Genomic DNA, 18,470 nt, shown 5'->3' on the forward strand with positions numbered 1-18,470 from the left:
AACTGTTCCAACTGTAATTGCTCCGGCCTCGCGCCTGCCCTCCCAGGAACTGTGCTGGGAGTACGGAGGACGGAGCGGACTCAGGGGAGGGGAGCAGTGCGGGGGAGGGGGTCCCAAGCAACCAGAAGAATATTCTTGCAGTCTAGTTCCCTGAAAAAAACCCTGCCGCGATAAATAATGAAATTTCAAAATGAAAACACCCGATAAGAGAAATGGAAATATCATGCCGTTAAGTAGTTCCTTATTCTTTAGATATGCATCTGGTCCTATGTGCACGTACACGTCTATACGCGCACACACGTGGCTACGCACACATGCACACACAGACTGACAGCACGTGTCCTGGGGAGGGGGTGCTGGGCCAGTGGACCATCTGGGCGGGAGCATCCTTCCTGCAGAGCGGTGCTCGCCTGTTGTACCTGTTGATCCAATTGCTCTGCAGCAGGTGCCACGAAGCTCTCAATAAACCGAAAGCAGCCCTCTGCCGCACTGCACAGCCCAAACAGGGAACATCTGGTGGAATTACAGTGTTCGTTTAAAAAAGCTTCCATAGAAAAAGGGGGGAACACAACTGTTCTTGCTCTCTGGTCTCTCCTTCCTCCTCCTCCCCCTCCTGGTCCTCCTGAGTAAGAAGCCTAGAATGGATTGGCTTCTGGCAGGTGCCTTCGAGCATCTTCAGCGGCGTGGCGGGCCCTCCTCGTGGCCGGTGCCCTCGCCCGGCCCGCCCGGGTGCGTGTGTGTGCGGGGAGTGCGCGTGCCGTGCCGAGAGCAGTTCAGCTTAGAGGGACGTCTCCACGCTGTGGAGCGGGCTCGCGGGGCCGGAAGAAAACACTGACGAGGTAGCTGACTTGGTGCCGCGCGTAGTCAGGTAGACGCCGCTGTCTATGGCGTTGTTGTTCTGGTTGGGGGAGGGTGGGGGCGGGGCCCGCAGGCGCTCCTCGTTCTCGTCCACGTCTGTGTCATCGATGAGTGGGATGTTGTGGGTGTAGTCATTGATCAGAAACTCGGGCGTCGCCATGAAATTATGGATGGAGGTCTTGGATTCCGGTTTCTCCAGGCCTTCGTAGAGGGAGCTACGGAATGCTTTCACCACCCGGATCTGGAGGGGGAGGGGGAGGGACAGGGAGCAGGAGGGAGGGGAGGGGGGAGGGGGGAGGAAGGAAGAGGGAAGGAGACCATCAGCGGTGAGTTCCGCCCACATCCATGGCAGGGGTCACTGCGTGACAAACGTTCATCTTTTGGAACAGTCAGAGCCCTCTGCCCCGCTGCGGTCTCCCTCCCGTCACCTGATGCACATGCAGGACAAATGGCAGTGGCTTTCTCTAGGCTGACCTGGGCAGATGTTCTGGAACTCAAGAACAATGGATTCACGGGACTCCTGGCTGCTCCCTCCCACCCCTTCCCCTGCACTGGTTGGGGGGGGGATTCCAACGTGGGAGCCCAGAAAGATGACTGGGCAAAGGGAAAGTGCTGGACAGTGGGCTCTCCACTTTCTCTTCCCAGAGAGTCCAAGGAACTTTCTGGCAAGAGAAAGTCCCCAGCCTATGGGCACACTGCAGGCCTTTCTCGAGTTGGTCCCCCTCCCTGGCTTCTCAGCGTCCTCTCCTCTGTCTCCCAGCTCCTGTGGCAGCAGCCTGTGCTGGCCAGGTCCAGACACATCTGCCCATCACTCTCCGTGCTGCTAAGTCCAACGGCCCTTCTGTGTCTCCATCTTATTTGATCCCCCAGGGGCCGCCTGCCCCTCTGTCTGGGAACTTCTCCTGGCTCCCCTGACACTGCCCCCGTCTGGCCCTCCTCCTACCTCACCGGTTTCTCTGTCTTCATCTCCTCCATTGCTCGTTACTCTTGTCCCAGAGTGCCCAGAGCCCTGGCCTGTCCCTGTCCCCCTCCTCCCTGTGCATACCCCCAGGCTCACCTCCTCGCCCTGGCCACAGCTCTGGGCTCATCTGGCTATAACCAGGGACTGCGGCCCAGGCCCCTCGTCAGAGCTCCAGGCCTAAGAGCCTGCCAGTCCCCCATCTGGAGGCATCCAAGATGGAAAATGGCCCCATTTTTAATTTACACCGACCAAGCCTGTCCTGCTCGGATGTCCTGATTCACCAGCTGGATGCATTTGATCTGGTTGTCATTTCCCTTCTCAGACCCTTCCATCCTGCATCTCCTGCCATCAGAGCCCTTTGTACTCTGCCGATATCCCCACCTCCAGCCTTTCTCACCCTCTTCCTTTTCACTCTCCAAGCCACACAACTTCTTTCAATCCCTGGAATTTGGTTGGGGGCCATATTCTTCCCCCACTCACATTTTCTACGCTTTGTTCCCTGGTTGCCCCACTGGCATCTGCAGACCTCAGATCAGCACAAGTGCCCCCTGCCCGGGGAAGAGCTTCCCACAGTGCCCTGCTCCCCAGCTACCGAGGCCCCAGCTGAGCTCAGGCACCCCTGACCTCCGCACCTCCCACAGAACCCTGCCCTCAGAACTAGCCCCTTGGCCTCCACTGGCTGCCCTGCCTTCACCTCCACATGTGCTCAAGTCTCACCGGGTTTGCTGTCTCTCTCTGCTCCTTCCTTCAGCCCCCAGCCTGGGCTCCCTCATGTTTCTAGAAGGCAGAATCGATGGGAAGCCTTCAGCTGGGCCCCACACTAGCCAGCTGGCCCTGTGCCGAGATGCGGAGGCCAGAGCCTTCCTATGTGAGTGCGTGGACACAAAGTGAGTTCTAAAGCCACTTCCAGGTCCAAGGTTCTAGGGTTGGGTTTTCTTGGTTTAGACAAGGTGTTGGCAAACTGTGGCCCAAGAGCGAACTCTGGCCCTCAACCTGGTTTTGTAGATAAAGTCTTATTGGGTACACAGCCAAGCCGTGTCCTCTGAACGACATGTCCAATGTTCATGGCTGCCCCCTGGTTTAGACCATGAATCCCTTTCAGCCCTGCAGCGTCCGGATCCCGGGGTCAGCCTCGCTCAGCCAAGCTCAGTGCTCCTAGGTCAGTTTAAACCAGGAGAACCTCACAATCAAGTGCAAAAAAAAAAAAAAAAATGAGCCAAAGGGCTCCATAAAATTGGAATTTTCTGATTCCATGTCTTAAATCCAGTTAGGATTTTCTCTGAATTTGGTAAAGCCACATCTTCCAGATCGTAGATGGCCATCATTTGCTGTCGGCCCCTTCATTCCCCAGACTGGCTTCTGAGACCAGGGTGACACAGAAATTGACAATCATTTGACATTTTTAATGGAAAGAAACAATTCACTTTTTGTAGCCATGGCAGATGTGGCCTCATAATTTGGGCCTTTTCTGGTGCCAGGATTGTGGGAGAGCCAGTGGGACACTGGCTGTGGCTGTGTGGTGGTGGAGGATCTACTCCAGCTGTCAGCCACCCCCTCAAGCTACAGAAATGGGAGCAAGCAGCGTGCTGCCGCCCTTGACCCTGGAGGCCTTTGTGGTAAGTTTGCCAGCAGTGCCCCGGTGCCCCTGGCTACATCCTTTCCCCTCATCTGGACCTGGGTCATGTGATCAGGCCAGGCCCCTGCTCAAACTCATCCTCAGCTCTCCCAGAGGGTGGCCGGCTCTTCCCTCCCCAGCTTCTGTTGCTCTGGCCTGGAAGGCTCCTTCAGGGACCTCCTCCCAGGTGTAATCAAAGACTCACTTTGATGCCCCTCACTAGCCTCGTTTGCTGCCTGTCACCAGAGCCTGGCACAGAGCGGCCGCTCAATCACCAGCAGAATGTGCCAGGGCTGCCCACTCCAACGTGCGCCATTGGCTTGAGTCATCCTGAGTGTCTTAGAGCTGACGGCGAGTCAGCTTCCCTCCAGCTTCCATTTCCCTGCATGCAAATCTTGGGCTCTTAACACATGGCTTGGGATTGGTCTTATGATGGGGCGTTTTCAGGCCACTCCACGCTGAAAGGCACAGTCAAGCCCCGGGACACGGGTTTGTTGGGAACTGGGAAACGTTTCTAAGAGAGGACCGTCCTGGAGGCCTGAGCTCGCACCTGGGAGTCTGAGGACATCCCCACGGTGGAGTTCAGTGCGTCCCTGTGAAAGCCTGGTCACAGCTGGGTGGGTCCAGTGCTCTTCCCCAGTGTGTGACCCTTACTGCCTCCTGAAGCTCCTCTCCTGGCCTGGGACTGTCCCAGGGGCCAGGGCAGGGTCCTCAGGCCACCTGTCCATCTCTAGGACGCCCAAAGGGATGTCATTGCCCTCAAGGCTGTGAGTGCCGCCCACAGCGCACAGCCCACCTCGACGCCATCAATGCCCCGTGCACCGCGTCCACCTGCGTCTGCTGCTCCTGTACCACCCGTCGATGGCTAACGGGCCTCTGGAACTGCAGGAGGTCCAGGAGGACCCTCAGCCTTGACCCCCGCCGACCCTGCCCCTCGCCTAGTCTTCGCATCGTGGTGCAGGGCTCTGGCTGAAACTTGGAGGCACCAGACCCAGTGCCGTACGTCAGCGTGTCTTGGGGCCCCTCTTTCCCAAACCTCTCCAGGGTGGAGCCCCGAGCGCAGAGATGCCCCCTGCCTGGTCCCTGGATCTTTCCCGGGCTCCAGCCTGTGTGGCTGCCGTCCCTGGGGTCTCTGGTCCTTCTCTCTGACCGCTGAGTCAGGCCCTGCCCTTGCTGTGTAGAAGCAGGGACTCCAAACATCCCAGCAGCTGCTGAAGCTGCTCTGGGTCCTGACTGGTGGCGCGCACACTGGGCTGCGCAGTGTAGCACACCCCCAAGTCCAGGTTACTGTAAGAGAATTTAAAGGTAAAGAAAGACGTGAAAAGCACCGGCCAGTAAAGAGGACGTCTAGATTATAGCCAACAAGGAGCAGGTGTGGCTGGGGCTGAGCGCTGTCCCATGGCTTCCCTCCCCTTTCCGAGTGAGGCCTGTTGCACCCCACCGCCTGGCCTCTGACACTGCATCCTGCTTCCTCCTTTGCTGCCATCTCTGTCCCCCTCGTCTAGGTTACTCTTTGCCCCTCTCTCGGGGCTGCAGCCCCTCCAGCTGTTGGTATGCAGGGGCCCAGCTTCGTTTGGCCCTGTTCTCTTCCGCCCCCACTCCCCAGGGACCTGTCCACTGGGCGCCCCGTGCTCCCCACACCCACCCCTGCTTCCAGGTCCCCCTGCTGCTGCCCATCCACTATCATGGCCAAGGGCCCCAGGGTTGTCTGGGCCTCTTCTCCATCCACATCCATGCATTTCCTGGGTGCTTCTAGCATCCGCATGCAGCAGGGGCTCAGTAGATAGGTGCTGGGAGTAGGGAGCCCACACAGCCTGGCACGTATCTCCCACCATAGCTCCCCCGACCAGTGCTCTCTGCCCACGTTGCTCGGAAGAGCAAGCCTGAGTGTCCCCCAGGGCCATCACCCCTGCCCTGTCCCCCGCCTACACTCTTCTTCCGCCAGATCATCCCCTGTTGGCCTTGTCTCCTTATTTGGAACTCAGCTCACAAATCATCCTCTGAGAGGCCGTCCCAGACAACCTTTATCTAAAATAGTGCCGCTAATGTTTCTCTCGTTCCGCTTCATTTTCCTCTGAGGCCGGTGACCACCTGCACTCAGTGCAAACTTACTTCTCTGTTGTTCGCTGCCCGGCCCTCGCCCCCGCATGTGAGCCCTGGCCTGTCTTCCCCTCACCATGAGCTCCATTAGCGGGGATGGGGCACGTGATGCTCCAGACCCGCAGGACTACCCCGGCCACAAGGAGAAAGGATGCTTGTGTCAGACTCTGCCATGGGACCATGCTACTGATGAAGAGTTGCAAGCAGAAGGGGTGAAAGTCACGGCTGAAAGTGGATGTACCCCGCTTTCGTTTTGAACTTTAATCGCTTGCGTTTGCAACGTAGGTGGTGGTGGAGGCGGAGAAGGGACGTGAAAGCAGGGAGGAAAGCGAAGGATGAAGGAACACCCAGCCCCTTAAAGGAAAAGAAAAGGAGAGAAAAATAAAAGCAAAGGCTACCGAACAACAATGACAATGGCCACAACAGAAACAGGGTCTGACACCTTCGTACTGTGGGAGGACCAGGCCCTGGGGGTGGGTCGGCACCCTCTGAACCCTCCCTTCTGTCTCACTGTGAAGCTCACAGAACTCAGAATTCTTCCATCCAACTCCTGCCCTGTCCTTCCGTACCAACCACTATCCAGAGCCTTCTGGGGGAGGAAGGAACCTGGCAGCTTCCCTGGCATCGGGGCTTTGGATTTAGAGCAAATTCCGAACACAGCAGCCAGGGAGAGCCATGGTGCCTCCATGAACTTTAGGTTCCCAAGTCCCACACCCTCCCCGTAGGCATGAGGGTGAATCATGACTTGACAGCAACACAAAGAGGTGTGTGGTGATGGACCCACAATCAAAGGGGGAGCACGGGGGAAGGCTCCCTTTCCTCACCGCGGAATTAGGAGACGTGAAAATTCAGACTCCAGAGTTGGCCCTTTCACTGAAGGATCGAATCCCAAACCAAAGACACGGCTTTGTGTGTGTCGGCAAGCCGGAAATGCTGGTGGCTTGTGAGCTTTGTGAAGATCACCTCCCATTCTGTGGGCACGCATGTGTGCCCAGGACCGGGACAGGCCAGACTCAGTGGCCAGCGTCAATAAGATGTCGCACCGAACTGACCCAGGCATGGAGAGTCCTGGGTTTTTCAGGGGCTCGGCCTTGCCTCTCATCCTGGCTGTCTCCAGCTGCAGGGCCTCAAATAAGTCTCCTGAGCTTCCTGGGACCTGTTTCCCAGCCCCAGGAGTCGGCCCGGAAGTGTCTACAGGGGAGGGCTCTGGATCAGGGCTTCCAGGGTCTGCCTTAGGCTGCAAGCTGGCATGTGCTTTAGGAATTGCCTGGAAGGTTCTTCCATGTGCTAGGGTGCCTGGCTGCAGGAAGGCTCGGGCAGGGCTGATACTGTTCCTAGAGCTGACCAAAAATGCCAATACACGATTCCCAGAAACCCACGGGGGCAGACTTGCCTCGAAATCAATGGATTTCCTGAGAAGGAAGCATATTCCAGCAAACAAGACAGCTTTCACTTTGCAGGGCTCCTTCCTCAGTGGGGCTGGCTTAACTACTGCTCTGGGAGTGTGTGAGGGGCATGTCTCCCCAGGCTCCAGAAGGGTGTGTGCACGGAAGCCCCGGGGTCTCACCGGGCTGGGCTTTGCCAAGTTGGCAAAAGCCAATTAAAATAAAGCAACTGCCATGATGTTTTCGGTATGGTTGATCAGAACTGAACGGCCCTGAGGGAGTCCTTCTGGTCACATCTGACCGAACTCACCACCTGCCCCTGTGACAGTAATCGTTTGAGTACAGAGGCCCAGTGTTGCTGCTGGAGGGCCAGGCTGCTGGGGAACAGGCTGTGGATACAAGGCTGGGGAGGGCCTGGGTGTGTCTGTGTGGCTGCCCTCGCACCTGGGGGCAGCCATCTGGCGGCCTGGGCTTGCTGCTCATTAGTAAACCTGAGTGAAGAGACACCTCCTGTCTGCCTACACCTTGGGGATCCTGACAGCCAGCTGGGGAATGAGGCTGAGCTTCCTGAAGAATTATTGCGTGAGAGTGTGACTGGGGCAGGAATGAGGGTGACTGACACACCAACAGGGGACAGGATTTCACACCCCCTTTGTTTCCAAAAGGCTGATGATGGTTAGTAAAGAATGCTTGTTCCTAAGCCACTCAGGTGGGTGGCCTCAAGGCCATGCATGGCTGAGGTCCCATGAAATGGCTGTGGTGGGGCGGCCACTAAACCAGGCAGGACAGACGGCTGAGTGAGCAGGAGGGAGGCAGCCAAGGCCATTCTGGAGCCGGGAGGTCACCATGTGTGGCCAGGGGAGTGGGGACCGCGTTGAGACTCCGACTCCAGAAGCAGCAAAGACCCGTGTGCACATGTGGGCATGGGAAGCCTGGGGGGGGGTGTCAGAGGTCAACTACGAAGTGTGCATGGCCATGAATGTGGGTGCGCTGAGCCCCGAGGGTCATTGCACCTTTAGCCTCCCCCCATCACTCCTCTGAGGGGCTCCCCTCCCCCTCGGACTCTAGCCACTTCTTGCATTGGTGTTACCTGCCGGGGCCTGCACTGGGCGAGCAATGCCACCTGTCACTCTGGCCTTCAGGCTCCTTGTCCACACCCAGGCCTTCCACCTACGCAGCCTGAGGCTCTCATTGGAAGTGATGTTGGGCCGAGACTGGCCGCGGCGCTCAGGATGAGGCGCGGCCGGGCCAGGGGGTAGGCAAGGAGGACAGCAGACTTCCTGAAGGAGCTGGGTTTTCCTGAGGAAACCTCGTGCCCCGTGACCACTGCACCCTGCCTTTCTTCTGGTAAGTTCTGAGAGAGAGACTGAAGGCCTAGGGCTGTCCTCCACTCTGCCAGGCCTTCCCCTGATTCGTGCGATGTGGGTGCCAGGCTCGGTGATTTCTCGGGGTCTTTGAAGCTTGGACTGGGAACCGGTGATGGTGGCAGGAAGTGGTCTTGGTTGGCAGCTTCTGGAAGCAGGAACGTCCCCTGGTGTCACCTGGCCCTCCATCCAGCATCTTCCTCCACAGCGGGGTCCTTTCTGAGGGGCAGTGGCTCAGCCTTGTGAGTCAGGACATCGGGACCCTCCTCAGGCAGAAGGCGCTCATCTCCCAGTGGCACGTGGTGTGGAAGGAACAGTGACCCTTCTTCTGGCCAGGAGCTACTTAGGTCCCCCGGGAGCGGCTCCTACCCCACACTGCTGGGCTCCCGGCAGTGGGAAGGGGGACAGGACAGGTGGCCACAGAAAGAAGGAAGGTAGTAGGAGCCAAGAAAGAGACAGGAGAAAGAGGCTGTCCCCAGGGAGGAAGCCTGAGGCACCCAGAGAGCGTGGCCTCAGCAGGAGCGTGGGGAAGGCCTAGGAGTGAGCAGAGGAGGGACGGGCTGCCTTCCCCCAAGTTGACAGACAGGCGGATGGACAGACAGACAGAGAGGAGGCACAGAGAGAGATGGCAAAGGAACACGTGAAGGAAGTGGCAGGGGAGGGCTTCCCCAGGTGGACTGGTGCCAAGTACCCTGTGGGACAAGCTCTCCAGCTCACCTGTGACGGCCGTCAGCCAGTGTCTGTGGCCCCGGGTGGGTGGCTCAGTGAACATTGAAGGGAGCTGGACATGTGTGTGGCCTGTGGGATGGGGAACACGCTCGTGTGTGTGTGTGTGTGTGTGTGTGTATGTGTTTACGTGCGCGCTGTTTCCAAAGGGGACAAGGTGGCCCCAGTGGGGACCAGTGCAGCCCACATCCCTTCCATAAAGGGCAGAGTGGTCTGAAAGGACAGCTTAAACAAGAGGAGGGACGCCCTCCACTGGGGACCTCTTACCAGTTCCTAAAAAAAAAAAAAAAAAAAAAAAAAGAAGAAGAAGAGAAGAAAAAACAAAAAAGAAAACACAAGGCAAAAGAAAAAAGGAAACGAGAAGAAATCAAGCAAAAAGAAAATCCCAGAGTCTGGTGTGGGAAAAAAGCATAGTTAACAACTCCTGTCCATGGGGAGGTGATGTGTTCACGGAGGTGAGAGTTGCCGGGTCCCACTAGAAGGAAAGGAAACAGGCAGCAGTGAACCATCCTGGCAGGGGCTCTGGGCTCATACTTGAAGGTGTACTGTTTGGCTTTTGAAATCTCGAGTTTGCTGTGAGAAGCAGGTGGCCCTGGGGGGCAGTGGGGGGCCCACACTGTTCCTTGCATTGTTTCTCACTATGGGGACCGTGGGGTGGTGGGTCAATGGTCTAGTGGCTTTCCCTTTGTCTTTGTAAAGAAATGTGAGCAAATATGGAACTTTCTACCTCTTTAGGACAGCCCCTGGGTTCCTTTTAAAATGTGACAGACATGGCGGGAACTTTTTGGAGGGACGTATAGAAAGGAATCAATTTCTCCCAGCTTCTCGAAGGAAGAAGGAGAGAGAGTATGGACCAGATCACGTTAAGACCTTCCAATCCTGAGGCCTGCTTGGAAAGAGCGAAGATGCGTTGGGGACAAAAGGAAACGTGGCCGAGGGCGGGCTCGAGGCATGAGGAGGGCTCCTGGGGACACTTCTAACGCCCGGTGGCTCAGGTGTACTGCCTTTGGAAACCACCTCAAGGAGAGTTCTGGAAGCTGCTGCTTTAGTCCCAACTGGGTGGGCTGGGTTCTTCCACGGCGAATGACGCTGCAAAGGCGCTCGCCTCTCCTTCCAGTCCCTGAGGGGCAGCCCTGAGCCTGCGCACCTCCCTCGAGCTGCCCCGCAGAACACTGACCAAGGCCCCAACCTGACTGACACCAGACACCACCAGAAGCGGCCCAAGTTCATGAAGAACCATCAGCAAAGGCAGACAATTTCAAGAAAAGAAAAAACCAGCGACAGAAGGAGCACTAAACAAAACCCCCCAAACCAAAGAAAAGAACAGAAGGTCCAGCAGTGCCATGGATTCAGTACATTTCATAAGAGGATATGGCTTTAGAGAGACACACCGTCTGGGCGGGAAGGACTGAACAGTGCGATAAAGAAAGAACGGAAAAGCCTCGGTGAGCGGAGGATGCAAGACTGGAAAAAAAGAGAAGGAAGAGGCAGGAGGCTTTTTCCTCCCCCAGAGATGCCATTTATGAGAGAAAAGGGGACTCAAGACTCACTCCCAGCGGCACTGGTGGGGTGGGCAGCAGAGAGAATTACGTGAGTAGGGGTAGAAAGATTGGTTACGTCATGGAGCTGGCTGAGGACCGAGGACCGCCGGCACACAGCACCCTGAAATGAACCGCTTCTCTTGAAGGTACTCACTACCTCCATCTGTAGGAGAGAAAATGAGATAAAGGTTGGCTTGCACTGTAGTCCCCTCGACCGCACGGGGGTGGGGCTGGGTGGGGACGGGGGCCACACTGGGTGCATATCGTGACAGCAAAGCCTCACTGAGGTCGCCTCGGTGCTTCTGCTGGGGCCGAGGCCGAGGCCGGGTCTGGCCTCTGCGTCATCCACCAAGAGAGGCTTTGCTGAGCAAATGATAAGCGCTCAGAAGACCTGGCGCGCGGGGGTTGACGATGGATTGGGCACACCGCAAACACTTTAGAAAGAGCCATTTGCATTCACGATATGAGCCTTGCAAGCCACTCATCAATAAATACCCTTCCCTGGCCCGTCCTCTGTTCACATTGCCATAAGCGGGGCCGTCACTCTCCTTCTGCGGCTCATCCAAGTGACTAGGGGGTACTCCGTGGGAAGTCTCAGGGTAAGGATGGATTTTAAAAGAGGGGGAGGGGTTTCCCCAAAGCCCCTGGTTTGTCTCATCAGAATGCCTTCCCACAGAGCCACAGGCAGGGCAAGAGGGAGAGTGGAGAGCCTGGGTCTGGGGAGCAAAGATGGCTTTACTTTGTCCCCCACCCTTAAAGCCTCCTAGGAGGAGCCTTCACAAAATGAGAGCCATGGGGGTGAACTTGCCAGAGAGGCAGTATCTTTGGATTTCCCGACCCGCCTTTGGCGGGCAGGTGGGCCTGGGGGTGGAGCAAACCCAGGCGTGGGGTCCCAAGGAACCGTGGCAGGGTGGCCACTGTGAATGTCCCCCCATCAGAAGACCGCGTGTCTAGATTCTGGGAGGCCAGCCTGCTGTGGCGTACTTTGGGCCGCTTCTTAGAGAATGCCCTCTTAGTGGGGAGTGTGTGTGGAATCTTTGGCCTTAGAAGGTGGATCTGATTTCTAGAAACTGCCACATAGTTCATTGGATGATGTGAGCAGCAGAGCAAGTATGCATTTCTGGAGCCCAGAGTACCCTGGCTGCCTGCTCTGGGCCGAAGGACACGGCCCCCACCCCCAAGCCCCCAAGGGGCTACATGGTAGCCGCCAGGTTCCGTGGTGTGTCTGACATGGGGCCGGGCTCTTGGAAGAAGGCAGCTTGAGTGCTCAGACTCCCCCCATCCCAACCAGAGTGAAGACGGACGTCACTTCAACCCTTGGACGCGCTGCCAGACAGACTAATTGTTGTGTACGCACCGCTGAGCCCCCTTCTGCCCAGCAGAAGTAAGGCACACTGAGTGCCCACGGGGACTGGCACAGTGCCGAGTGCCCCAACACATTGAAGGAAGATGACCCATGCCGTGATGTCGCTGTGTCTTGGGGGGGGCATCTCCTCCCTAGATTGAGATGTTTCTAAGGCTACGGAGACAGGGGACTGCCTCAAGAGGGGACTCTTACTGTGGCAAAGGCGACAAGGGAAGGGAAAAATGCCTTTCCTGCCTCTGATTGGGCCTCTCCGCATGGTGTCCCGATGCGATGATGGTATCAGTCAAAATACCACAGAAGTATCCCTCCGCCCCACCCCTACCCTGGAAGCCCCCCACACTGGGCCAGGAACAAGGCCCAGTCACTGCTGAAGCTTCTCTTTGGTTTAGAATGGAATGCGAAACAGACCACGTCGTGAGCACTTTGAAAAGCTCCACGTCCTGCATTTGGAGGACTCTTTTATTCTGGAATGACTCCCTGCCTGGCTGCTGCATGGAATGATGGTGAAAGCAGGCAGCAGCTCAGGAAATGCCTTCACTTAGCAACATAAAAAGCTGTGCTGGTCTCCGAAATCTGGGGAGCAATTTTGTGTTTTGCCAAAGTTGGAAATCTAGGGCTGGCTGCCTAGAGAATGTTTCTCTTGGCATGGGGTGTATGCAACTTGAGGGGCTTTATTTCTCCTAGACTTTATTTCTGCTTTTCAAGCAGGTATTTTGAATCAAAATGAACAAACGCTCTTAAAAAGTGAACTAAAGCAACTGGTTGGTTCGGCATTCTTGAGAAGTGTGGTGGATTTGATGGGACAAAGTCAAGGGGAGGAATGAGTGGCTCCATGGAGAGGCCAGGGCTAAGGGATGGGGGAAGGAGACTTGGGTAACCTTGGGCAAGTCCCTCCTCTCTGGGCCCCATTTCCCCGTGTGGAAAGCAGGGACCCGACCAGCCCGGAACTGCAAGGCTCTGAGTGAGGGGACCCACTCTACCAACGGGGTGGCAGTGTCAGGTCCAAGAGCCCGCAGGCAGTAAGAAGACACAGACGCACAGGTGGCTGGGGCACCAGAGACCTCTTCCCGGACACCTAGGATCGGGGCAGGGCTGTGGTCTTGGCTGCTAGAAAAGCTAACACTGACTTTGGCTCATCGATGGAAGCAAATAGGCTCTGCTGCAGAACCCGCCCAGCATGACACACCAGAGCCCGTCGGGGCCGGGATGGGTGGGTGGGTGGGTGCTCACAGTTGAGCAGCCAGGAGGCCACGGGGAAAACCTGGACAGCTGGCGACAAAGGCTCCTCCCATTCTACTGGGCGCTCAGTGTTCTGGCCGGGCCCAAGACAACCTTCCCCCGCCACGCTGGCCAAGGCGCCTGGGACGCTGGGAGGGCTGAGCCAGAGGCCCGGAGAAGCCCCTTGGGACTCTGAGAAGGCTTCACGGGGCCGCCGTGGGATGAGGAGGGGCCCCAGGGGACACGGTGGGAGCTGCGGGGGCCTGGGGCCCAGACAGGGGCCAGCATGGAGGCACAGCAACGCGGGCGAGCGGAGTGGGAGTCTGGGAAGGCAGCAGGGGTTCTGGGGACGCAGGGCACGTGGGGTGATGCCGAGAGGCAGACGGGAGGCTGAGAGCTTCTGGCCGGGGAGCTGAGGCTGGCGCCTGGGGAGAAGAGGGGCGCCCAGAGACTAGGCCCCCAGGGCTTGTGTGGCAGCAGCTGGTGAGCCGCGTGCACTGGGAGGGCACTTTGGGCACCTGGCATGGAAGATTCTTTGGGATGAGCCCATGGTGATTTGTGACAGGCTGGAGGCGGACACTGGGGAGAGCTGTGGTCTCAGGTCCTGGCCCAGGCCAAGGGGCCCACACCGGAAGTTGCCTAAGCAGGCGCCCGGTGGTGTTCTTCCTTCCAGTGGGTCTCGGGGCAGTGGGGCTGTGGGTCCAGGACAGAGCACGGAGAAAGGCCCGGGAGGAGCAGGGAGTGATGGGTGTCACACGCTGCCTATGTTGCAAATAGGCTGCAGGGGTCCAGGGTGGACCCCAGGAGCCTCAGTCCAGGCAGAGACGCGGGCAGCTGGAACAGGAAGATGCTGGGGGCGGGGCCGGAGGTGGCTGGACCGGGCATGCGCGTTCGAAGGGCCATGCCAATGTGCCAGGTGTGTGGGGATACGGGAAGAGGGTCTGGGACAGCTCCGGGGCTCTGGCTTGGGCAGTAGAAGTGACGGAGCCATGGATCAGGAGCTGGGGGGCGGGAGGAGGTGGGCTTGGGGAGGTGGGGCCTGGGTCTGGGCTGACCTGAGCCCAGAGTGGGTGCTGTGAGGCAGAGGAGAAAGTGGTGCATGAGGGGCGCCTGGTCGCCATCTGGAGGCTGTGCGGGGAGGGCCAGGCCGCGGGGAACTGGCAAGAAGAGACCAGTGCCCCGGGACTGCGGGACTTCCAGCAGCTAGGGTCACAGCCAGGCGACAGGGCAGACCACGGTCTCAGTGGGAGGTGGGAGTGACAGGCAAGGAAGATGGAGAGGGGACAGCGAGCTGCCAGAGCAGGGCGGACCGCACTTCCGGAAGGGCGCTGGGAAACAGTCTCCAAGCAGGAGGGATGGAGGGACGGGAGGATGTCTTGCAGACCTTGGTGAGAACTGCCTCTGGGGTGTTGAGGGCTGATGTTAGGCCATGATGAAGTCACCAGTGAGTGCCAGGGAAGGACACAGAGAGACAGCAAGTATGGAACATTCTGGCAAGAAGGCTGGCCGGGAAGAGTTGGGGGCAGGAAGCGAGGGTGGCTCTGTCAGGCAGACTCTCACGAAGCCTTTGCAAGTGCCCACAGCTGGGAAGTTGTCGTGGCTGTCGTCTGACTATATAGAGGACAGCCACTGACGGCCTTGACCTTGACCAGCACTGATATTTGGAGATTGGGATGAACAGAACGGACCAACTTGGTGACCAGAGTTCACTTCCCAAATGAAGTCTTTCCACAGAATGCACAATATAACCCAATGAATGGTGAGCTCACCAAAGGCTATTTGAAACGGGCATCTGCCTCATCCCGAGAAGGCCCCTTCCCCATGACCTGGGGTGGCTCCCAGCAAAGAAAACAAGTCCTAGCAGCTATTCAGACAGTGGGTGGCCCGTGCCCCCATCTCCCTGAGATACAGCTCTGGGTCACAGCACACGCTGTTAGCTGATACCTGTGCTCACTAGCGGGGAGGGCCACCTGGGCTCTGAGCGAGGCGTCAGGGAGGGGCCATCTTGGAGACATACTGTCAACTGGCACATCCAGCAACTGCCCTTGTGATCATGGCGGCAAGACCCAAGGGCTTCCCTGTTGCTCTCAGGCTCATTTCGCCCATTCTCTGCCTCTGGCTTGCTTGCCCCCCTCGCGAGGCGGGAGAGCCAGAGTGGCCGAGCAGCCCGGCGGCTTACCTGCGTCTGGATCCGGTTGAGGCCCCGGAACCAGAGGATCTGGCCTCTGCGGAGCTCCCGCTCGGCGTGGTCGATCTCTTCCTCGCCCTCAGCCAGCTCCTCGTCAGTCATCTCGTCCTTCCCGGGCCCGTGTCCCGCTTCCTTCAGGCACTTGAGCTGGCTGGTGGGGATGGTGGCGATGACCTGGGTCGCCAGAGGTGAGGGACAGCAGGCAAAAGTGGCCATCAGAGGTGGGAGCTCTGCTGGGGCCGGGAACGGACGCAGGCTGCCCACCTCCCACGGACCGAGGCCCAGGCCAGTGTGTGTGCCTGCCCCTGCACAGGCCCCGGCACTGTGTGCAGCTCTTTCCTCAGTGCTTGCTCCCTGCAGTGTGCGCGCCGGTGGATCCTCCTCCACCGACGCCCAGAGGAGTGGCTCATGCCACCTTCCTGCACAGCGTGTGATGTAAGGGACTTGCTTCACCAGACCGAGGTGTGGCCCTGGCCTGGCTCACGGGAGGGGACCTTTAGGCCCCTGCCTGATGAGAGGGTCTTGGTTCACCTGGGGCCAAGGGCAGGCAGGCTACACTGCCGGGGTGATTTGGGGCGGGTCCCTGGGTCGCATGTACCAGCTTGACCTCCAGGGCGCAGAGTTGAGTAACTAAGTCACACGGGCTCCCCAGGCCTCCAGGACGACTCCACTCAAGTCCCCGGACCACACCGCTCAGGGGAGCTGCCCTGATGGTGGTACCCGTGCGTGTCATCACACATTACCACTGGGAGAAACTGCACTGCCATGCGACTCCCCTGGCGGGGGACCTGGGAGCTCGTGCCCGGCCTCTCCTGGACCTGCCCTATGTAAGCATGATCTTGGACATCTAGCCTCCAGAGAATAACACCTGCCGTTGAAGCCACCCTGTCTGTGTTACTTTGATGTGGTGGCCTTGAGACATTCTCTTTGCCCCCTGGAAGGTTCAGAGAGGTATTGTGTAGCTTCAAATATGTGAGCATTTTCCAAGCCACCCAATTCTAAGGCACGATTTTCAGCTCCTACAGTGGCAAGGGGAATGGTGGGTGGTTTTGCTGGGGGCTGTGACATCCCAGCCATGGCCCTTTGCATGATCTCTGCTGAGGCTGTCACTTGTGGCCTTGTACCTAGGTCATGGCCTGTCCCAGAGGCAGGCTAGGGGATCCTGGGCTGCCCACAGTTCCCCAGACAAATGGGAAACGGGCAGGGCTGGGAAAGCCACCGAGGCAGACACTTACCTGTCCCCAGACCAGTTCCCCAACACCAACAAACAGGCACCAGAGCCACTGCTCCGTAGACAGTGGGGAGCAGCTGAAGGGCTTTCCGCCGAACTGGACGATGACAATCTGCGGAAGGGGGTGGCGGGAGGTGGGTCAGCACCTCTAGCCCTCGGGGCACCCCCTGTCCTGTGAGCCCAGCTCAGGGAGGCAGAAGGGTTGTTGGTTCACCCAGGTAGACAGGCAGTTCCTGGGAGCCTTCTTTTCTCTGGCCTCCGTCCCTTCATCCCCACCTCAGCCAGTGCCTAAAGAAGCTTCCCAGAGCAGCTGACCACAGGCCGTGGGTGCTGTGCCGGATGGGCATGTGGCCTCGCTTGGTGCAAGGTGCCCACTGACCCAGGCGCCCCGGACTGTCCCTTTTCCAGCCTTCGGGTGTGGCTCGGTCGTGTTAGCCACGCTCCCGGCTTCTGTGAACGTGATGCTTGAACGTGCATATGCCAGACACTCTGACCGGCCTCATGCAGCCTCATGGCCCCTCCATGGGAGGAGTCGTCTTCCCGGGGTGAGCTTTTCAACTACAGACCAACTGGTCCCAAGCCCACACTCCAACTCTCTCTGTTCCTGGGCTCTCACCCTCCAGGCCACTGTCCCCCTCCCTAACCACCCAGGGCTGGGTCCCAGACCACAAGGTGGACAGCCCTTCACCCCAGAGCCCAGAAATTATTCACACCATCAAGTGCTCAGCCTGCCCCTCCCGCCTCAGCTCCTGCTCTGGGTTCCCCGCTCTCCTCCTGCCTGCTGACCAGCCCGGGTGCTTCCCCAGGTGGTCCCCGTGCCATGGCTGGCCCCCCTCTGAGAAGTGCGAGAAACCAACTCTCCTGGCCTGCTGGCCTCGCTCTACCTCACATTTTCTATCAATACGCCCTAGTTTTGAGCGCTCAGTGCCTCCTGGAGTTAAGGGCCTCCCGCCAAGGAATCGAATTCTAGAAATGGGAGTGGCAGACCCGGAGGGACCTGCAAAAGTGGAGCCACCCCTCCTACCTGGATGGCAAAGGTGCCCAGCACGATGGTGCAGAAGATGGGGTTGCCGAAGATGCCATGGAAGACGTTGCGCTCGCCGTGGATCTTGCGGGCGTTGATCTCGTTGAAGAGCTGCATCATGACGAAGGTGTTGAAGATGATGGTGTAGTGCTCGGAGGGCGGCGAGTGCAGGGGCGCGTTCCTCCCGCTGTCAATGTCGAAGAAGAGCTCCCCTGCAAGCCCAGGGCCGCGTGAGGGGAGCCGGGCCCAGGTGGGCGCGTCACCACCGGGCGACATGGGTGGAAGTCGTGAGCCCCCCAGCCCCCAGGCTAAGCAACGGGAGCTCACAGCCGAGGCCAGGTCCCGACCGGAGGCGTCTGGCACTGAAACCCCAGGACAGGGATGAAGACATTAAGACCCATTTGCACACTGGCTCGAGCTGGGGAAGGAACGGGAGCTGCAAGGCTCAGGGCAGGCTCGGCCCTCCTCTGTGCTGCCTCAAGAACGGCTCTCGGGTCAGCCAGGACCAGCTTCTGCTCCCGAGATAGCAGAGAAAGTCCCCGTGAGAGGACCCCCAGGTGCTGCCATTTGGGGGCCCTCACGTGGTGACTCTTGCCCCTTGACCACCGCCATGCCTGCACTGAACTTTGAGTCTACTCCCAGGAACGTGTGCTGAGAGCTAAGCCACCACGTGGTCAAGGGTCCCCAGACCCATGGAGGCCCTCTGATGTCAGGAAGAGAGGCCACACAGACAAAGCGACAAACCCGCCCCCATGTAAATAAAGGAATCTCCTAAAAGGAGCCGATGCCACACAGAGAACAAAACTCCCAGGACGGCAGGGAGGTGAGGGCCGAGGGGTCCTCACCGGATATCGGGTCCCCAGGTGCCCGTCTGTCCCGGCCACTGCCGGACA

The 18,470-nt window shown here is 58.5% G+C and overlaps 1 protein-coding gene across 15 annotated transcripts in view; it reads right to left on the minus strand.

The window, feature by feature from the left end:
• Window positions 1–778: 778 nt before the first annotated feature.
• ATP2B3 (ATPase plasma membrane Ca2+ transporting 3) overlaps window positions 779–18,470 on the minus strand; it is a 41,133-nt gene continuing 23,441 nt past the window's right edge. For 9 of the 15 annotated variants that reach the window (XM_060087474.1, XM_060087468.1, XM_060087475.1 and 6 more), the window contains 4 exons: window positions 17,578–17,789; window positions 16,558–16,665; window positions 15,314–15,496; window positions 779–1,099 (listed from right to left, as the gene is read on the minus strand). In XM_060087474.1, the coding sequence (XP_059943457.1) occupies window positions 779–1,099; window positions 15,314–15,496; window positions 16,558–16,665; window positions 17,578–17,789 (824 nt within the window). Of the gene's footprint in view, window positions 1,100–10,559; window positions 10,714–15,313; window positions 15,497–16,557; window positions 16,666–17,577; window positions 17,790–18,470 lie in introns of all 15 variants that reach the window. The other 6 variants (XM_060087469.1, XM_060087467.1, XM_060087471.1 and 3 more) reach the window with 4 other exon arrangements.

This window comes from Mesoplodon densirostris, chromosome X (assembly GCF_025265405.1).
Source record: "Mesoplodon densirostris isolate mMesDen1 chromosome X, mMesDen1 primary haplotype, whole genome shotgun sequence".
Classification (NCBI taxonomy): Eukaryota; Metazoa; Chordata; class Mammalia; order Artiodactyla; family Ziphiidae; genus Mesoplodon; species Mesoplodon densirostris.